Source organism: Acyrthosiphon pisum, chromosome A1 (assembly GCF_005508785.2).
Source record: "Acyrthosiphon pisum isolate AL4f chromosome A1, pea_aphid_22Mar2018_4r6ur, whole genome shotgun sequence".
NCBI classification, from domain to species: domain Eukaryota; kingdom Metazoa; phylum Arthropoda; class Insecta; order Hemiptera; family Aphididae; genus Acyrthosiphon; species Acyrthosiphon pisum.
In genome coordinates, this window is record NC_042494.1 from 133,344,584 (window position 1) to 133,365,058 (window position 20,475).

Genomic DNA, 20,475 nt, shown 5'->3' on the forward strand with positions numbered 1-20,475 from the left:
AATACTGTGATTTACAAATTTACTAAACAGTAAGCAACTGCTACAGTCCATCGCTAATACTTAATATTAATTGTTTAATTTTTCTCAAAAAGAAATCTATTTTTACACTTACCATTTATCTCGTACATACATTTTTCTGAATACAATATTAACTTAAATTGGTTTAATTTTTATATTTTTCAAAACCGTTTTCTTGCGTCGTTTTCAAAAGGTTATGAATATTGCTATCAGTAATAATTTGTAAACAGTATTATTCCTAAAATATTTAATAGATAATTATAATTTCATTTCATCAAATAGTCCAATCAGCAATCACCTACTAAGCATAAATACAGAGGTGTGGATTATAATCTTATCATTTTAACTACGTATGCAAATTGCATGCATACATTTGAAATTGAACGTCAACAATATAATTTATAATTAGGCAAAGTATAAAGATGCATAATATATTTTTATCAAGCCTTAATATAAAAATTGTAAACAAATAAAGACAAATAAAAATAATACAAAATAAAATATCATATTTTAACTTTGGTATCATTACGATTTATTGTAGAAACATAATATACATATTAGGCATACTGCGGTTATTAAATAATCACATAACAATAAGTTAATAAGTAATAACTAATAACTAATAACTAATACGAATCAAAATCAACGACAAACATTGGATCAATCACGATTGAACATAGGAAAATCATAATTTTTGAAAAACCTGTCAGCGTGTAGAGTGAGACAAACATTGGTTAAAATAATAATTGTTTTAATATAATAGTTTATAGGTATATTTTCGTTTCCACGTGGAGCAAATTTCAGTTTATTCGTGAAAATAATATATTCATGAATTAAATGTGTGTATTGCGAGGGCGATGAGATTATTTATTAATTATACGTTGGAATAATAAACCGCCGGTACACAGATATTACAAAATATAAGAGTGAGAGGGAGAGGAGCGACCTCAACGACAGTCGACGGCCTCTGCAGAGGGTGGACACGTAAAAAAAACATACCTAGTAATATTATAATATAAGTACTTAAAATAAAGAATATGTATATACAAACAAATCAAAAACAATATTCTTGATAAATAGATATTTGAATGACCGGATAATGACAAAGACTTCTCATAATACGGAATACCTAGACTTGACGCGGACATATAATAAAATGTTATTCCTATGACATAGGTACCGAGTATAATAATATTGGACGTGTTAACGATAAAACGGTTCGATACTGCGGTCTCGGTATTTACCTGTTGCAGAGTTTACTACACACATACTATTAGTACCTACGTATTAATTCGATATTATAAATTATAATTGTATATCCTAAATCATTAAGTCTCAACGCGCACCGACCGCGGTTAGATTGGACCGCGCCGTCAGTACTTACGGCCGGGAAACTTGTCATGACCGCGATTCCCGCTGTCGTTGATGTTGTTGTTGTTGTTGTTGTTGTTGTTGTTGTTGTTGTGGTGGTGTTGGCTGTTGTAGTATTGATGATACTCGCCGCTGGGTTGCGGTTTGCCGTTCACGTCCACAAACTCCACGTTGGGCGGCAACACCGTGCCGCCGGTCGCTTGCTGTTGTGCCGCGACCAACTCGTTGACCAGAGTGTCGCCTTCCAAGCTGATTGGCTGTTGATGCGGACGCGATCCGTGGTTCTGGGCTGGATGCGGTACTCGGTTCGGTGCCGGGTAATAACCTTGGTTAGGTGCCACCGGGTAATAACCTTGGACCGGTGCAGGGTAATGGCCTTGGTGGTTCGGTGCCGGGTAAAATCCCTGGTTCGGTGCCGGGTAAAATCCCTGGTTCGGCGTCATGTACGATCCGTGGTACTGCTTCTGCTGCAAACGACCGGTTGGTGGCTGTTGATGCGACCGGAACATCGGAGCGTAAGGCGCGTAGTAGCTGGCCGCGGCAGTCTGGAATTGATCGTCCAGCGGGACGGGTCCGGCCGGTGTCTGCGGGGGAAACAAAAAATACGAGTTGTGATCATCGGATGATTTCGACGATATTATTGTAATATAGGTAGGTACGTGACGTGATCGTACATGAATAATACGTGTACGTATTTTATATTATTAACTATATTATTATCTATATATTATTATAATATTACGATTGTTAATTCGATTATTTATGTTAATGTGTAAATCTGTGTGTTACAATAATAATTAATATGATGCACTGCAGTTTTAACAGCACGTGACTGTTGACTAAAATAATAATGGTGTAATAAGTGAAAATAACTACATCTGACAATAGTTATTATACGTTATAATACAACTAGTTTCCATAATAATAATATTACAAGTGTTGAGAGAAATTAATATTTGACAATATAATAATTAGGTATATATAATATTGAAAGTGGGTAATCTAATAAACCTAGTAATGTGAGTGATTTTGAGCTTGATGCTCAACTATACTGTCAATATACGGCGGTATAGCTATCTATATAGTAATGCGTTGGTTTTAAAGCCTTCGGTTATATAATATGTACAGCGGTCACGCCAATTCGATTCCGGAAAAGCGGATGGGCAGTATTGCAGTAAGACATATAATAGGTATAAAAATAATAATATAACATATTAAGCCACGTGCGATCGGTCCAAAAGACAAAAAAAAAAACGGATACGTACCTGTGTTTGACAGCCATTCCGATATATGGCTGAGGAGAAGCAGCTCAAAACCAATCGTTATTTTATTTACAATATATATTTTTACTCTGTGACTCCGGGACGTGTCTCTTTTGTATTTTCTCTTTTTCAAGTTCTTGTTTTCGACGACGCTTCGTTTCAACTGGATATATCGTACCCGACAGATTTGGTCGCGCGTGGCGCGTTACAATCATATTGTAATAATATTAGACTTATATACACGTGCATGGTTTAAATCGAATATCGTACAACGGTGTAATCACAAAACCGCGTTAAAGCTATTTGACCATTATAATAATATTACATTGATATAAAGCGTTAAAAAAAAAATTAAAAATTCGTCTTTGTGATGTGGCTTGTACAGAAATGTACTGTATGACGCTGCAATATAAAAAAATTACATCGCAAAAAGCAAAACAAATTATAAAATAGAAAACCTGCTACATTCATAATCATTGAGTATTATGATATACGGAAACGGGAAAACGAGATAATTACAATAATTAGGTAGACATATTATTACAAACACCGAATCGACTATTTACGACTATATGTATAATAGGCAAAATATGTCAAACTTTGAACCGATCAAAATAAAAGCAGCAAACTATTATATACACACATATTGAATAATTGTTTTTATACATTTAACAACACTTTGAAACGACGTGACAAATAAAAACTCGAGTCGTTCAAGGTGGTAAATCCTAAAAGGTTTTATTCACACAAGTCAAAATAAATATAATAAGATTATGTTTTTTAATAATAAGCATTACTTTAAAACTAAATACAAAACTAATTTTTCTGTATAAAAATAATCACTAAACAGACTATAACAGGTATCGTGAGATTTTTGATAAAATTATAATATTTTGTCACACAAAAAAATAATGTTTAAAACAATACAATACTATTTGAGATTATTATGGCAAATAATTTATTCCAATCAACCGTTTTTAGATAGGTAATATCATGTAGGTTTAATAATACGAGTATATTTTGATTTTATGGTTTTTGTTACATTTTGATTTTTATAGTAATCATTAATTAATAACTAATAAAATTTAAATATCCCGTTATTCTGACGTCGACGATGATAATAACAATAATAGCTAATTAATAACCACACAGATATTTTTACCATCGAATTGCGTGGAAAAGTTTTTTATTATCATCATATTGTTAACGATACTTTATAATATTCAATCGGTTATTTGATAAAATTAAATATTAGGTATATCCAAACAGTATATTATTATAACATTAGGGTTGTTAATTATGATGTTGGGAAAATGACTACAAGCGTTAAGTATATATTAATTCAATCGGTCGTCGTGACAAATTGGTTTTTAGGTTATTAAAATATTATATTATAATAAAAATATAATAGCTGATATTAATATTATGTGTACAAGAAGCCGCTGCTATCTCGTTATTCTACCTTTTTAACAAAGTTCGCCCGGTTGTCTTGATTCTTCATGATAACGTACGGCTTGATTTCGTTTGTCTCCACTTTTTGTGTCTCCAAATCGTCGTCAGTTATCGATATCTGTTTTTCGGTTGAGACTTCTTTATTGATCCCTTCGGTTAAGATTTCTTTGTTGAACCCTTCGGGCAGCACTGAGATCTCTTTGAAATGGTAGAAACTCTTGTGGTTTTCGTCTCCGTCGCTGACCGTCGTTTCGTTTATTTGGACTCTGTGCCCGTCAATGATCTATATATGTATATGCACAACAACAAACGAAATGGACATAATTAATGTACCCAAATCCACGTATAATATTAAGTTTGAAAAGCAATGTTTAAAAAGTTAAGTAAATAGCATATTATTTTGTTTAGATGCCCTCTTTAAAATGGCACGAATAGATAAGTTTCGCCAAGCCTCTCTCTGTACAAAGCTTTAGAAGTTTTGTCCATCATTGCAGAATCGAAACCCTAATGAATTACTGATTTTCCGTCTCAATGTGGATAATACGCAAATAGGTATGCAAAACGCATGACGATTGCGGTTGTACGTTATTAGTATGAATAAAAATATATTAACGAATTTATGAACTCCGATGGTTTTATAACACAAAAAGTATGGGTACGTCGACATATTTGCACGGGTATTTCGATATTAAAAAATGTTAGACACGTTTAAGATGTAATACGTGTTTGGGTAACTCACAGTAGGTAAAGTACCTGGTACTTACCTACCAAGTACTTATGTGTATAGTATGTATATATTATAATATAATTTTGTAGTCAACCATATAGAAAAAAAAAATTGGTCGTTAGCACCGGCAAAACCCACAGAAATCTTCTACACGGTAATTCAGCAACTGTAATATAAGGACAATGCGCGTTGAAATTTATAATACAGCTCTATAATTTAATACAAAAAATATAAAGCGTTAGATATGCGCATAAAACATAACTGATTTACTATAGAAATGAACATCACGTAAAGACTTGTAAATGCAGAAACGTGTACAGAATTAAATGAGAATTAGCAGTAAAAATGAATTTTTTAAGCATCCCTTTTTTTTATTCGCAACACAATATTTAATAAAAAATGTCATCCTTTGGTTTTTAAGTCTTTCAAACAATTTGTACAAATATTACGTATTATTATTCTATACGCTGTTCGAGGGAGTAGGCCATTTCAAAATTTATTTCATAAGATTTAATTTTACAGCAGTATAATATAGGTAAAACTGATGATGTACCTACTTAATATATGTGCCAGTATCATATTATTATGAGTTATGACTGTTGACTCGTCAATCAAAATACATAATATGAAATAATGTTCAATATTATATGTAAAAATATTGAACCATGAGTCGTAAATCATACAAACCTCAAGAGGTACCACTGATGTGTGTACAAAATGTATTTTGATTTCGAATCGAATTTAAAACAGAATCGTAATAATTATTTATGTAATTTCCGGCGCCACGAATTCGAAACTAACCTAACCTTTTTTTTTCTTTATTAATTATTTGACATTGAATATAGTGACTTTGGAGAATTAGGGCTGCCAACATATTACGGTTTTCGACTGATCCAAATAATGCGAATACACATAATTATTCGTAAGACACATAATTGGTTCACTTACCTCGGTCTTGGATGTAGTCTTCCTCACGGGCTTGTTCGAGCCTTCTTGTTTGATGCCCACACTTTCCAATGGTGGCAGGCCCATTTTGTCGAAAGATTCCAACATGCCTAAATTACAATTTAAAAAAGCAGGTAAGTGGATGTCGCTCTGCTGTACAGTGGGTTATTGTATAATGGATTGTATTAGACTTGAATTCAATGATAAAATATCATTGTATAAGAAAAACGATTCTGAGCGGAGACGGTTAGTCAGTCTGGGTATTTTATATTGTTACTATTTATTTTATCATGTAAGTTGAATTAATATTATAATATTATAATTTTTTATTCGTTTCTATGGTGATAAACAAAGTGTTAGAAATTAAAATCTCATTTTTAGCGTTTTTTCGTGATTTTTCGGTGATTTTTCACGTGGCATTAAATAACTATTGAGAAAATCGAAAAATGAACTCTTTAAAGTACCATTTTGATCCAATTTGCTAAAAGATAAGGTACTATATGTTAAAATCGAAGCACTCTTTCTGGTAGCAATTTTGTATACAGGCTATAAAAAAAAAACACCACTGTAAAACCAATAATTTCCTCGCTCCGCTCAGAATCTAAAAAAAAAACTTGAAATAATATAACACAAATTAGTATTATTTTATTATTATTATTATTATTATTATTATTAATGTATAAGTATATTTAGTACAGACCATATTACAGTCGTATTAATAAAAATAATATATAATACGCATTTATCGTTAAAACAATAAATGAAAGTTGCAAATTTGACGTAGTTGTAGCGTTAATAGCTAAGTGTTATTAGCTATAAACTAATAATAGTATTGTTTACAACAATGTAATTATTTCATTGGTTCTTAACTAATCATCTTAACATTAAATTTATGTTTTTAATAACAATTTTACATTATTAAGTCATCATCACAAGACATTTTCAAAAACAAAATATATTTTATAGTTTTGTTTTCCAAAAATGTTGTGTCTGACCATAATGATAAATTATTAAACATTTTACTCTCAAAAACACACGATTCACCTACAACTGATACGGGTTATTTACTATTGTAGTTTGCTGATGAATTTATAACCACCCTCTGTACTTACCTACATTATTATTTTATAATAAAATACGTCGTGCAACATTTACCTGACGGCTCGTGATGCCGAAAAGCGTTAAGCATGATGTTCATTAACAACGGAATGGGTGGCATTGCGGTTGTATTAACTCGGACGTTTCTTTTCGGTTTTAATATTATGACTCCGGGCGCTGTGAATGAAGCGGTTAATGTTGGTTAGTATTTGTTAGGCGAACGATTCAACGGTTATCATGAAAGTGGTGTTAACAATGTGGCGATATTAAACAGCCTTTCATATAATAATAATATTATGTTGATATTTATGTTAACAAGGCGTTGTTATTATTATTATTATTATCATCAATAAAGGCGCCAAGTACAAGCTGCGGGGCCTTTAGGAGGGTCTACAATGGGCGATGAGGAGATGATTTTTGGTTTAACCGCACGTTTAAAATATCACACGTATATTTTGAGTCGATAGAACGGAAATAAAATGGTATTTAATATATTAATTTTTTTTGTTTCAAAATTAATATTATTATAATTGGGTGTATAGTTATATTTTTTGTACACAACTTGGCGCCTACATTAATGATAATTTATTATCCAGTACCTATACATGCACATGAGACATGATATTAGATTTAGTCATATTTTGTGACTATTTCATATAGTGTTATCGTGCTTATAAAAATTATAATTTCGTATCATTAAATCATGTTTAGATGATATAAAAATACAATTTACTGATGTCACGTACTTCTGAAATCGTTGGTGTACGCTTCAACCATCTTGTTGAAAGGTTGGGCGTTCATGGGGTTGGCGAATGGGTCGATGGGGGCGCCGAACGGTATCGGTTGGTTTTTAAACGGTTGTTGCTCATAGTTGGGAATGACATGCTGGAATGGCTGGAAAGGCTGGAAAGACTGGAAAGGCTGGAAAAATTCCAAGAAGAACGGCATGTTAGGTCCTAGTTTCACGGTCTGCACGCTACCCGTGAAGTACGGTTTGGGCGTTTGGCCGTGGACGGGGACAGACGGGTCGGGTTTGGCATCGGAGCTGGAAGGGTACGGGGTGGGCGAGTTGGTTCCGGCGACGCTGTCCGTTCGTTCAACATCGGTAGCGGTGGTAGGAACGTCGGATTCGGCCTTTGAGTTTGAGACTTCCGGTGAGGCTGGGTCGGTTCCAACCACTGGAACTGCCGATCCCGCAGTCACTTCTTCCGTTTGACTGGATTGCTGCACGTCCGGGGACGATGCGGTCACGTCCGTTTGCAGAACCGACGCATCCGTGCCTTCCGTCTGCTGCTGTTCGGACTCCTGCTTCTGAACCACCTTCTCCGACGTGGCCTCGTCGACGTTTGACTTCACAATGGCTGGAAATTAATATTAAAGTCTATTATTCGATTAGTGTACCGCGTAGTTTCGTATATAAGGTTAGTTCGGTTTTTATTATTCTCTTATATACAATTTTAACGTCACTATAATATATTATATTATATATAGGTAGATACGAATAGTGCGCACCGAAAAAGTAAGTGTGTAGGGCTAACACCAGTGGTGTTGTATTATAGGTATATATTCAAATGCTGAAATACGCCATATATATATAGTGTTACTCGTGTAATCTGCGAAAATCCACTTTCGAAGGTATTCGTACGTATCCGAAACTCACACAAAACTAAACCAATCATATAAACCGTAAACATAAACCTGGTATTGTCAACATGCAATCGAATATATTATTATATACTGTACAGCTAGCGTACACTTTTACTGTTTTTGAAACGAACATAATGTTAGGTAAACAATACTAAATCTCCGAAAGCAAAAAACAATTATTTTGTCATTAAAAATTTACCGCGGATGGATTTAGTGTTAATTATTTATTTAAACATTTTTGACAATAATGTATTCGTTAATCGAACGATGCTTAACACCCAACGGGTGATCAATGTACGTGCAATGCTTATTGATCTGAAGTTTACGGTGCGAAAATGCAATACGTCATGTGTCATAATTTTGTCTTAATCCATAACACAATAGTCAAAAAAATAAATATCTATGATCAAATAATATAACGTCACTAACTGTGATGTCACCGTCATCTAACGACTTATCGCAGTATCACAGACATGTATGTCTTGGGTACATCACAGGTACATCACAAAATTGACATATAAAATCGATATAATATGAATTTGAGATGTTATCGTCTCGAACATAATATTTATATTACAATTGGTACGATTCCCACAATCAATGCAAGTACGTAACAATAATAATATATTCATCGTACTTATAAAATCGTCATATTATTATTATGTTAATATCAATAATTAGGTAGTGCATTTACATTATACTTTAGGCCTGAAAAGTGCATTTCTCTGTTCGTCGACAGTTCGTCCAGAACAAATAATAATAATAATAATAATAATCGTCTACTGCAATCTCTTTGGTACTAAACGTTATTCAAATTGATCACGCCGGATGAGCGTCACGCTGGCCGTGTCGTGTTGAATACCAATAAGTATTATTATAATGTTATTATTATCAACAGCTCCAGACGAACGCGTACGGCACAGCAAAAGTTTAATCGCAAAACGTACGATTAATCTGTGCACCGCCACAATTTCTACTCCGAGTTGTGTTAATCATAAAAAAATTCCTAATAAAATCTGTTCACTACAACTGCATCAGTGCTGGTTTAAACCAGTGTTATAGTTGCAAAATATGTTACGGGTTTAAGTATAGATAAGGACTCGGGGCAGGCTAACCCCATAATTATTTTAATAACCTCATCACTCCAGGAAATTGTTAATATTTATTATTTAAATTATTAAATTGATGGCAGCTATTAGGATACAAATATATATAATGTAAGTATTGTAATACTATATGTATATTATACTACTATTATACCCGTGAACAAATTCAGAAATAAGTTCGACGGCTGAGAACACACAGTAGTTATTTTACACTTCTACAGAGATGTGTCGAACAAAAATGAATAGTAATATAGATGTTTATAAACCGAAATTCAAATGAGTAGATTTGAATTTATTTAACGTTATTATTATGACATAATGTACTAAGAATCATAATCTATGATAAAATGTTTAGAAACCACGGGGGCTTTGATTATTTGAAAATTAATGTCGTTAATATTAGTCATTTTACGTAGTAAGTGTAAGCAAATTTAGTGACCTCTCCAATAAATTGATTTTAGTGTCATATTATTCAATTATAATATTATATTATATTGTTTTGCACTTGTGCCTTAGGGCACAGATTTTATATAATATTATCTTGAAAGAAAACCTAATTAAAATTTTATAATTTATAAAAATGGCCCGAGTATAATAATTACGAAATATTGCATACACCTATTTTGTAAAAAACCATTATCAAGGACTATTATTCTTAATAGGTATAAAAAGTTTAATATCTTTGAACCAAATCGTTCAAATTTTGATTTAAATACCTACATTTTATGCATCAACATTTAAAAAAAAAATCGTGATTCACAATATAAAACGTCATTGAGACAATCTAAAATCGTTAAACGATATAAAATAACTAAATATTCTAAATAATTGAAAATTTGACCTTAAGTAGAAAATCAATTTGAATAAATGTATTAACAGAGGACAAATCGGGGTTTGCGTGCTTGGTGAATCATCTAGTATATTAATATATTGGTAGTCGTTTTACGTTTCAATTTTTTTAAAAAAAAACCCTACGACTACGTGCAACGATCAAAGCGTATTAATGAACATAATAATTTATTTCATATTACGATGTTAAAATAACGTCAATAATCTCTCACGTCTGTCTCGTTCAAAACGCCATCACGATATTATTTTTTATATCTAGGTACATCTCATTTCGTCACGGAAAAACATGATACAACAATATTAACACGTATAATAATATGATCTATACATCCACACGTCGTAATATGGCTCATTATAATTGTAATTGTGTACAGGTACTATTATTATTTAAATTTATATTTTTCGAAAACTACGGTAATATTATTAAAAAAGACAACAATTTCACGGTGCAGCGTGTTAAGATTGTTGAACTTTATTAGTCATGATTTTTCTTCTTTACTACTTCTCAGTTCTGAGATAGTTCTTGCGTTTTCCTGTACCTCAATCATTATATATATCCCACGGTAATTTTGTAATAATCAAAACTAAGTAGTTTTGGTTTAATTCGCGTGTGCATATTATAATATTGCTATATTAATGATCGGCTGGGTAAATAAATGCGCATCGCTGACTTACCTATGATGATAATTAATAGGTCTCGTGATATTAATATTTAATTTTACACTGCATTATAATTAGACATCATGGGACAAGTGAAGGCCAAAGAGGTTACGCGATTAACGTTAGGTATATAGTATATTATAATGTAAACAGTACGCAAGTTCGTGTCAAAAGATCCATCGGGCCATCGTATTATTTAATAACCTTCGAATCTACGATAAAATATTACTTATGTTATAATAATTAAAGTAGATAAAAGAATAAAAAAAAATAATTCAAATTTACAGGATAAATATTTTGAATTTTGTCATTGTAATGATTTTTCACGTTAATTGCATTATAAAACAATTTATAAAAAAATCTGTTTGGTCATTCAAATTGTATACTATAAGCGATATTATTATGATGAAATGTCTTATGAATGTTATGCACGCGTGTTATTGTAACCAGGAAAAAATTTAACGGCCAGACTCATCGCTTAACATTAACATAATTATATTTTGTAGTATTAGATAAATAATATATTATCATATTAGAAATAGTTCTGTTAAATTGATTTACTAAAAATGTTTTATCAAGTACCTAATCATAATGTCATATTATAACTAAATTCTACTCGAAACTATTGCTATATTATTATCCAACCAAATAAAAAAATATTAAATACTTATTTTGAGAAACGAATATATCATATAGGTGAAGTACAAGCCAATTATAACATGTACCTATATTATACTCATTAAAGTAATTTAATTATTTGACCAGTTGTAAAATAATCGTTTTTTCCGTAATGACTTCGCAAATGTTTTCACAGCCCGCGCGCTGCACATCACAACTTACGAGGCGAAGAACGCCGATATATTAATCTTCTAACGAGGCGAAGAACGGTGAAAATAAACACAAGACAATTTTGATATATTAATATAAATTATGCATTTATGCAACTAAAAACATAAACAGCAGCGACGAATATCTATATAAAATAGTAAAAAAAATGCAATTAAACAAACAGAGACGACTGTGCTTGGAAAAAACAGTTTTGTTGTGATCTGCAGCCATTTCTGTTAAATCACTTAAAAAGAATTCAAACTCTCCGCGGTGCATTGCATTATACTAAACAATCAACCCGTAGAATAATAAATGTAAGTATAAAAATATTAGTGCACACAAATTTTCCTTTACCGCGGGAAACATCAGACATTTTATAATCTTAATACATGCTATCTCGATTATTCAATAGGTATAAGTAGTATATTTCACTGCACAGTGCACATCCTTTTGTTATATTATAGAAAACACCAATAATTATAAATTGCGAAGGAATATAGAAACATTCATATTATATCGGATTATATGAATGATATTAAAATATTTTTAACAAAATATATTATTTTTTTTTACATAAACTTGTCTTTGGACCGATTACACGGTTTTTGTTTCTGACAGATTTTTCTTAAGATTTGCGTTGTCGTGGTTATTATAATTAACGAAAATATTTTTATGATTCATAGATTTTCCTAGTAAAATATATAATATAATATAATTTCGGTTTTGCTACCTGAGGCGTTTTATATAGGTACAAGGTACGTACGTATATCGCCGAACTCATAATATACCATGTACTTGAACTCATAAAATATCGCAGTCTAGCTCTTCGTCATCGCCTAATGCCCTAATCGGCAATATCGAATAGATCGCATCCAATAACGATGATCGTATAACAATTTATCGTTTATAATAATTAACTCGTTGACGACACATCTGTACAGACTATGGTATTACCTTTGCGGAAACGGCCAGCTATCTCCCTAATGATGATGAGCGCACGTCAATTATTATAATACTCACACGGCCAATTTGCGTATTTCAACGGCATCGGCAGGTAATGAGTCTATATTATTATAATATTATTATAATCGAGTCGAGTTTCGACTGCTCCAAGATTACCTATACGCGTACGCTTGTCCATCGGCCGGACAATAACATCCGATAATCCACTCCAATTGAATTTGATTTAAGCGCTGCACCACTGTTTAAATCCGAGTGTGTAGCAGTTAAATTCGGGCACGTATAATAATATTATATGCTACACTATGCCGCGTTTAACGGAACAAGCTGTAAACATTTGACCTACTATATACAATATACATGTTAGCTAATGTAGCTTAAATATTAGGTTAACTAATGTATCATACTATGCAAACGGCGATGAGATAAAAATTACACATATGATTTACTATCGCACGACGCAAATTAATCGTTTTGTACTTTTGTCTTTAGAGATTTTACACTCTGCACGGGCGTGTCAGCTGCTGCGCATTGCACGGCACGCGTTCGTAGGTATTTAGATAAAATATTTTAAATTAAAATCATTCCGTAAAAGTTAAGGTGAGAGTGTTTATGAAAAGAAAAAATAACAACGCTCCAACTGCAACTTACTGTGGTATGTATAATAATATGATAATATGATTCGCTCAGCGCATATATTGCACAAAAAATAATCTTGGTACCTAATATAATATTACGTATATTGAAAACGATTTATCTTCGAGATAAAGCTCAATCGTATCATGAAGATATTGGTAGATCGCTAAAGTCACGATGTAATAATGACAAATAATCGCGCGTGGAGTAGTATGGATATCGACACTATTTTGTAGGTAATATGAAAATGTGATATGACAAACGCGGTAATTATTATACATTAACTGCAGTATGTAGATTATAATATAAAGGTACATATTTGAATGCGTCAAATTATCACCTATATTAAAAAAAAAACAAACACAAGTGACTCAACTGCACGTGCGTAGGTAGGAAACCAAAGTTATTATTTAAACCTAAAGGTATTGTGCGCCAACAAAACGTACACGGAAAATGTTCTCTAAAATATTCACAAAGTCAAAATAAAATATTAATATTACTATAGATACGTGTCGTTAAATAATAGATAACTGTTGTACCGAAATGGTGTATTTATGTTTATGATCATTTATGTGCCACAGCGATTCCAGTAAAACAATAATTTACAGTATTCAATTGCATGATAATGGCAATAATAATAATAGGTACCAATAACAATAATCCTAGTGTTAGTACAGCGTATGTAAGTGAAATATGTGGACTTACATCTTCACAACTATATTATATTATCTGCATTGACGCAAAAAGGGGGTCCGAAACCTCCCTATTCAAAATGTAGTACTATTGGTACTAATCGAATATAATTTTGGCCTATTATTATATTTACACCTATTTGTATTACCAGTAATATAATATGTAGGTACGATGCCTATGATTATGTCTACCTACCGAAGAAAAATACACATAGTATTATAGTAATAAATAATAATACAATATTATTATTTATAATTTAATATAAAAAAAAAAAAAATAATAATATAATAATAAATAATACGCTAGTAAACATTAATTTCTGTTTAAATTAATGGTGAAAAAACTTGATGCAGTGATACCATTTTCATCAATATTAAAAATGTAAGAGTAACTTACTAACTTAGTTTATTTTACTAACTTTGCTCGAGACAACACTCCAAGTAAATCAGCATTGAGTGAGCAGACTCGTGTCCACAGAATTATAATGTAATGTTCATCTTTGTTTATACCTACCTATATATATATATATATTTCACTAGTATCTGTACATTTTTCGAAATTTAATTTTTCCATACAAGTAAGGTGCCATATCCACAACAAACATATCAGAAAAACGTGAAAAAAACATTGTTCGTATCAGTGAATTAATATAATAAAAATAAGTACCACGGCGCCATGCAAACGAACAGGTGACTGTCACGCGCTGTGTTGATAATAATACAGTAATATAATAGCACGATAGGTGATAATCACATATTAGTGATATTATTAAAATACACCTCATGGGAAATGATTGTAGAAAATATCATTATATTGTTATTGTTTCGCACGGCGATGAATTTTACGATGGCGTTCTCTCGTATTGTACGTCCTAATATTAAAATCGTATCGTATTGTAATAATATTATTATCTTATCGTACATTATATGGGTAAGTGACATTTTAAGGCATCAGTATAATATGCATACCACATTGTTACCACTCCCGTGCGTGCGATGCGTATTACAATAATATATATATATATATATATATGTTAGTATATTACAATTATATATTTTACATCGTTGACATTATGCACGGATCGCGGGCGAGTTTAAATATTAATTATTATATTATCATCGTGGATATCGAAACGCCTCCGCCGACGGATTACGTCTCAGCCGTGGTATCGTAACGATCATATTAACTCACCGCGCGGGTAGCGAATACACAGCATCCTTCACGAACCAAAGACTCCGTAACGCGCCGTGCCGGTTACCGCGTCGCTTACCGGACGTACGGTCCATTATTATTATGACGTTATCGTTGTAGGCATATAGGTACTGTATGGTTTGTCTCACGCGAAGTCTTTCTACCGTTTGAATAATTCACAAAAAATTTCAATTCCGAGCGGAGCTAATAATATTATATATTATTATTATGAATGTCTATAACGCGTCATAGCGTGGCTCTTGTGTTGACGGGTTTAAGTCATATAGAATAATTATTATGTGAGCACCAACAGTAAAGATGTACCTGGTTTTAACGGTGAATCTCGCGGAATCCTATTTTGTATTTCTGCTCCGAATTTCGTTCCGATATTTTTAGCGGTTTTTAAAGGCAAATGGGTAATAATTTAGTGATGACCGTGGTGTTTCAAACTACGGCGAAAGGCAGTTAAAAATATGACAGTAAACGACTTAACACGCGGGTCCCTATAATTATTCGGGTTTGATAGGTGCGTGGGATGGTGGAATATTATAGACTAGCTTCGGAAAAAGTTCACCGCGTCGGTCGCTCCGATAATTTAAAATGTAAATGCTGATATTATAACTAAAAGCCTATCGTATACATTTTTCGAGAAAATGTCCTGTATGGTGGTTATTAAACAAGCAACCACCCTGCATAGCATAGAAATGGTACGATATAATATTATAAGCATGAAGTAGTGAATATAATATTATGTAGGTATACTTTTTACTGTACAGTGTACACATAATATAAATTCGGTAGCTACCGAAAATGAAATCGTGTTTCAAAAACCGTAGACCACCACCGTGCGGGGCACACGCCCGTTTCGAGTCGCTTACAAAATATATAAAATACATCATATAATCTCTTTTAATTTAGCCGTGTTTAATTTCTACCTTTCTTTCTGTGTGTGTGTGCGTTCGGGCAAAATGCCATTAAATTGATTAAATCCGATGTCGCGTATTAAACGGTGCGCTCGACTCTCGGCTGGTAACAAACTTTTTTTCCCCGTTATTTATTTTAGAAAACGCGGCTCGTGGCGTACCTACCAGCTAGTGCCTACCCAACTTACAAGATTATAAATTTATATCTCTACGCGCTCAAAAAAATCACGGTCCGCTGATTCGATTCGTTTGAATCTTACATAAATGTATACCTACATATATTATAGACAGGTAGGTTGTGCTGTCACAAGCTCGAGGTCGTACGCATCGTCGAACGACGAGTATTTGACTAGTACTAACAATTTTACCTAAAACAGTAAAACATTTTAATAACGAAGCGGACATTTGCGGACATTTTTATAGAAAAATATATTTTGTTCGCACACACTTCGCATGGCGCAAAGTTTTTTCTATTATCCCGCGAATCCGGTACGATATTTTATTTATATACGAAACGCCAGCCATAGTGATAACTGATTATAATAATATAACATCGCCATACAAAAACATTTAAAACGGAGGTACTTAAGTTCTATACCTATCGACTCGAAAATAAATATTGTATCTTTTTTTTCTCAACTCAATAGACAATCATAAAAGTGAATAGGGTTTGATGGACATTAATACATTATATTATAATAAACCCTCCCGTCCTTGTATTATCTTACGCACACATAGAGGAATTACTATATTTGAAACGTTTTCTAAAACACGTATATACCTATACAAACAAGTATCCGGAAAATTAATTTATGTATAAAGGTATATATTATTATACTATTATCATTGTCATCAGACATTATATTATATACCGGACTCGTTCTGAAACAAGTCCACCGGGAAGAATACCAACTAATGTATAATCTGCGTATACATAATATATACAGATTATAATGTTGTATAGTACGCATAGTATAATAATATAGAAGACGATAAATCCATTATTACATCGTATATTAATCGTAATAATCACATACTATCCCTCCTGCAGCGGTCTCCACGTTGTAGGCATTATTGTAACGTTATAAAATATATCAAACCTACAAAACGTTAAGAGTCCCGTTAGACGAATAATAATTATAATAATAATAAATTATATTATGTTATACTTGTTAACGTAACACCACGACCACACATTATACTGCAATTTCTTTTCGTGTCGTCCGTAACGCGTATAATAATAAATAATAATACATATTATTAAAAAAAATTTATAATTACAATAGTAGGTACGCTCGACATGGAGTGGATGATAATAATATTATTATTCTACACGATTTTAAAAAAAAAGAGGCCATCGTAAAAAAAAACACGGCCATCTTGTTTTGACGCGGACGAAAACCGTTTCCGTTGTTATTACGTTGTGTGTGCCATAATATAATATCGTAGAACCGAAATCCGACTGAAATGCGTTAAGTATTGTCAATTACTCTTCCGCTGAAACGGTGTAATCATTATTATAAAGATGGCAATAATTCCTCAGAATAAATATTATTTTAATCTGTGATAATTCCAAATGATGCGGTAGGTGCGAAGAGTTATCAGCCACGCATGTTACCCGAAATGTTTTTCCAAAATAATTATGCTTCAATTGAATTATAAATGGATTTTGATAAATTTGTAGCAAATGCAAATGGAGGAAGATGAATAGTTTGGATATTTATTGTTTTTTAAAAAAAAGTATTATCGAATATTGTACACACTAGTCATAATTTGTATCTAAGTTAAAAAGTGCCTATAGGTAGGTTAGGGTTATATGGCTGACCTTATGGCAGGGACTTGTGTGCGGTTCCCCGATAGGAAACAGAAGAAAAATTTGTTTTTAAAACCATTTGGTTTTGTTTTAAAATATATTTTTCAAAGGACGGATTATTGAACACTATGTGTACAGTGCCCCACACATAGTTTTGTTCTCAATAAATCCACATCCATACCGTATCATGCTATATTATTATAATATAGACGAACTGTATTATGATTTATGAGAAGAGTATATTTAAAATGTTATAATGTATAAAATCATATTTTCCTAAAAATAACAAGTATTTATGGAAGATAAAAATCATCCATCAGATTTTGCAAAACTTTATTTTGATGTAATATGATAGTAGAACAATATTAAAATTAATAATTTTCTAACACTTGAATATTTCGCTTTGACTAATAATTATTGTGGAATTCGCAGATGAAGTATTTCGCATTAATTCGCAACGTGGCTGAGACTATAATATACCTAAATATAATGATACTTTCTATATGATTATTATTATTATTATTATTATTATAACCTCGTCACGCGCGAGCGTCCCTAATGGAAAAACTCCATCAAAGGTCGACGTCGACAACGACGATAATAACAATAATCGATGGACAACCGTTTTTTATTTTCCTTTTCCGCGACGAACCGTCGGAAATCTTGTCCTCTCGGCGTCTACAACAACGATTTATATAAAATGTAATATTTGCAAGTCTATAACACGTACATTTGCATTACTCTACAGTCACTATATATTTCATTGAAGATGCATAGGTAATTTATTGGAATTTGTTCCGTTAATAAAGAATTATTATTATTATTATAGCGGTGAGCGTTGGAGACATGAATTGACGTAACTGTTTGGGGGAAGCTTAGCCCCCAAATTTCTTTTTTAACCCCTCCCGGTTAAAATATTTCTCCTTGAATAAAAAAAATTTACAGTGGGTTCAACGTGTACAATAATCAATACACATATAATATATTAATATTGTGCGTGTATACGAATTTATTTAGAAACAGGCCAAAACAGATTCCGTGATCTGGCTATAATAAATAAATAAAGATAATTATCCAATAAGATTTGATAGTGATATCGAATAAACATTTACATATAATTAATATAGTCGTATAAAGTTTCAGAATACAATCTATAAATCTTATTTTTTTATTTACATTTAGGCGCAGGGTGGTGCGTTTTTAATCTATTATTCATTTTCAAGTTTGATCCAACAGAACTATCCTCTGCGACTACTTAACTCAAGTTGCACTCATGAAGAGGTCTGTGAATCCCCCTGCGACTTATTTGAAACTTAGTCTATAGTCTAGGACACTCTAGCCCCTACGCAACTGTTAAATGATCCTACGATCACCGCCCGTGGTCACCGGCCGTGACCACCCGCGAAACGTTTCGTTCCCGCGGTGGCAAGACACGTACAGTGAAAACACGTACGATAAATTTCGTTGCGAAAAAATTGTAAGTGCAAAGGCGGCACGATGATGACGACTTACCCGGCGACGTGACATCGTCGACGACCAGTGGCAGAGCCGCGGCCGACCAGACCGCGGCCAATGCTACGACGGCAAACGCGTAGAACATCGTCTTGGCCGACATAATATCGTAACGTTTCGTATCTTCCGGTAACGTTCACGCGCAACACTCGCGCAGACAAGTAAACCACGGTAGATGTCGAAGGTCCGGAGTGCTGAGGATCTCTGCTCGGTGTAATAATATTTCGGGCTATAGAATCGCACGCGGGTCGCCGTTCGAGTAAACTCTGCTGGGCACGGCCGCGTTCCAGATCGGCTTTATAGACATTCACATCCTATCCCCACCTCACCCGCCGACGAGTCGGCCACGGCCTCTGCGGCCGCCGCCGTCGCCACCACCACTTTTGTAAACATCACCGCCGCCGCAGACGTTTGTTTTTAATAATAATAGTCATTATTGTTATTATTATTATTATTGTTGTTGTTGCTCTCGACTGCAGCTATGCTATTGCAACCATACAGTCGGTCTCTCGCGTTTGGTTCTAGAAATTTCCACGACCGTTCGGCCTTAACGTGACATGAGAATAATAATTACCTATACATCGTTAGGTATATTGGGCATATTTTAAACTGACTAACTAAAATCAAAAGTGAAAAAGATGTACAAAATGGGTTATGCTTATAGGCAAATTCAACACGATTTGTCATTTAAAATTAATCATAAGACAGTATTAAATAAATCATACAAGCGGGTTTCATCAATAGAAATACGCAACAGTTAAAAATGTATTTTGCTTGAAAAATG

General features: G+C 32.9%; 1 protein-coding gene across 2 annotated transcripts; it reads right to left on the reverse strand.

The window, feature by feature from the left end:
* Window positions 1-456: 456 nt before the first annotated feature.
* On the reverse strand, window positions 457-19,978 carry LOC100159805. Of its 2 annotated transcripts, XM_029488357.1 has the most exons (6): window positions 19,692-19,978; window positions 7,620-8,234; window positions 6,931-7,050; window positions 5,779-5,885; window positions 4,114-4,386; window positions 457-1,973 (listed from the first exon to the last, which is right to left on the reverse strand). In XM_029488357.1, the coding sequence occupies exons 1-6, from the start codon at window positions 19,792-19,794 to the stop codon at window positions 1,392-1,394; spliced, it is 1,800 nt and encodes a 599-aa protein (XP_029344217.1). In that variant the 5' UTR covers window positions 19,795-19,978; the 3' UTR covers window positions 457-1,391. The 2 variants fall into 2 exon arrangements, with proteins under 2 accessions (XP_029344217.1, XP_029344218.1); XM_029488358.1 differs by lacking the exon at window positions 6,931-7,050 and having other exon boundaries at window positions 19,692-19,977.
* Window positions 19,979-20,475: the final 497 nt, after the last annotated feature.

Bases quoted from the DNA above. Each gene is read 5' to 3' on its own strand.
- LOC100159805 (XM_029488357.1), bottom strand. From the start codon at position 19,794: ATGTCGGCCAAGACGATGTTCTACGCGTTTGCCGTCGTAGCATTGGCC. The intron at 7,051-7,619 runs GTACGTGACATC...CTTCATTCACAG, and splicing joins GTACACCAACGATTTCAGAA to CGCCCGGAGTCATAATATTA. The intron at 1,974-4,113 runs GTAGAATAACGA...TTTCCCCCGCAG, and splicing joins GGGCGAACTTTGTTAAAAAG to ACACCGGCCGGACCCGTCCC.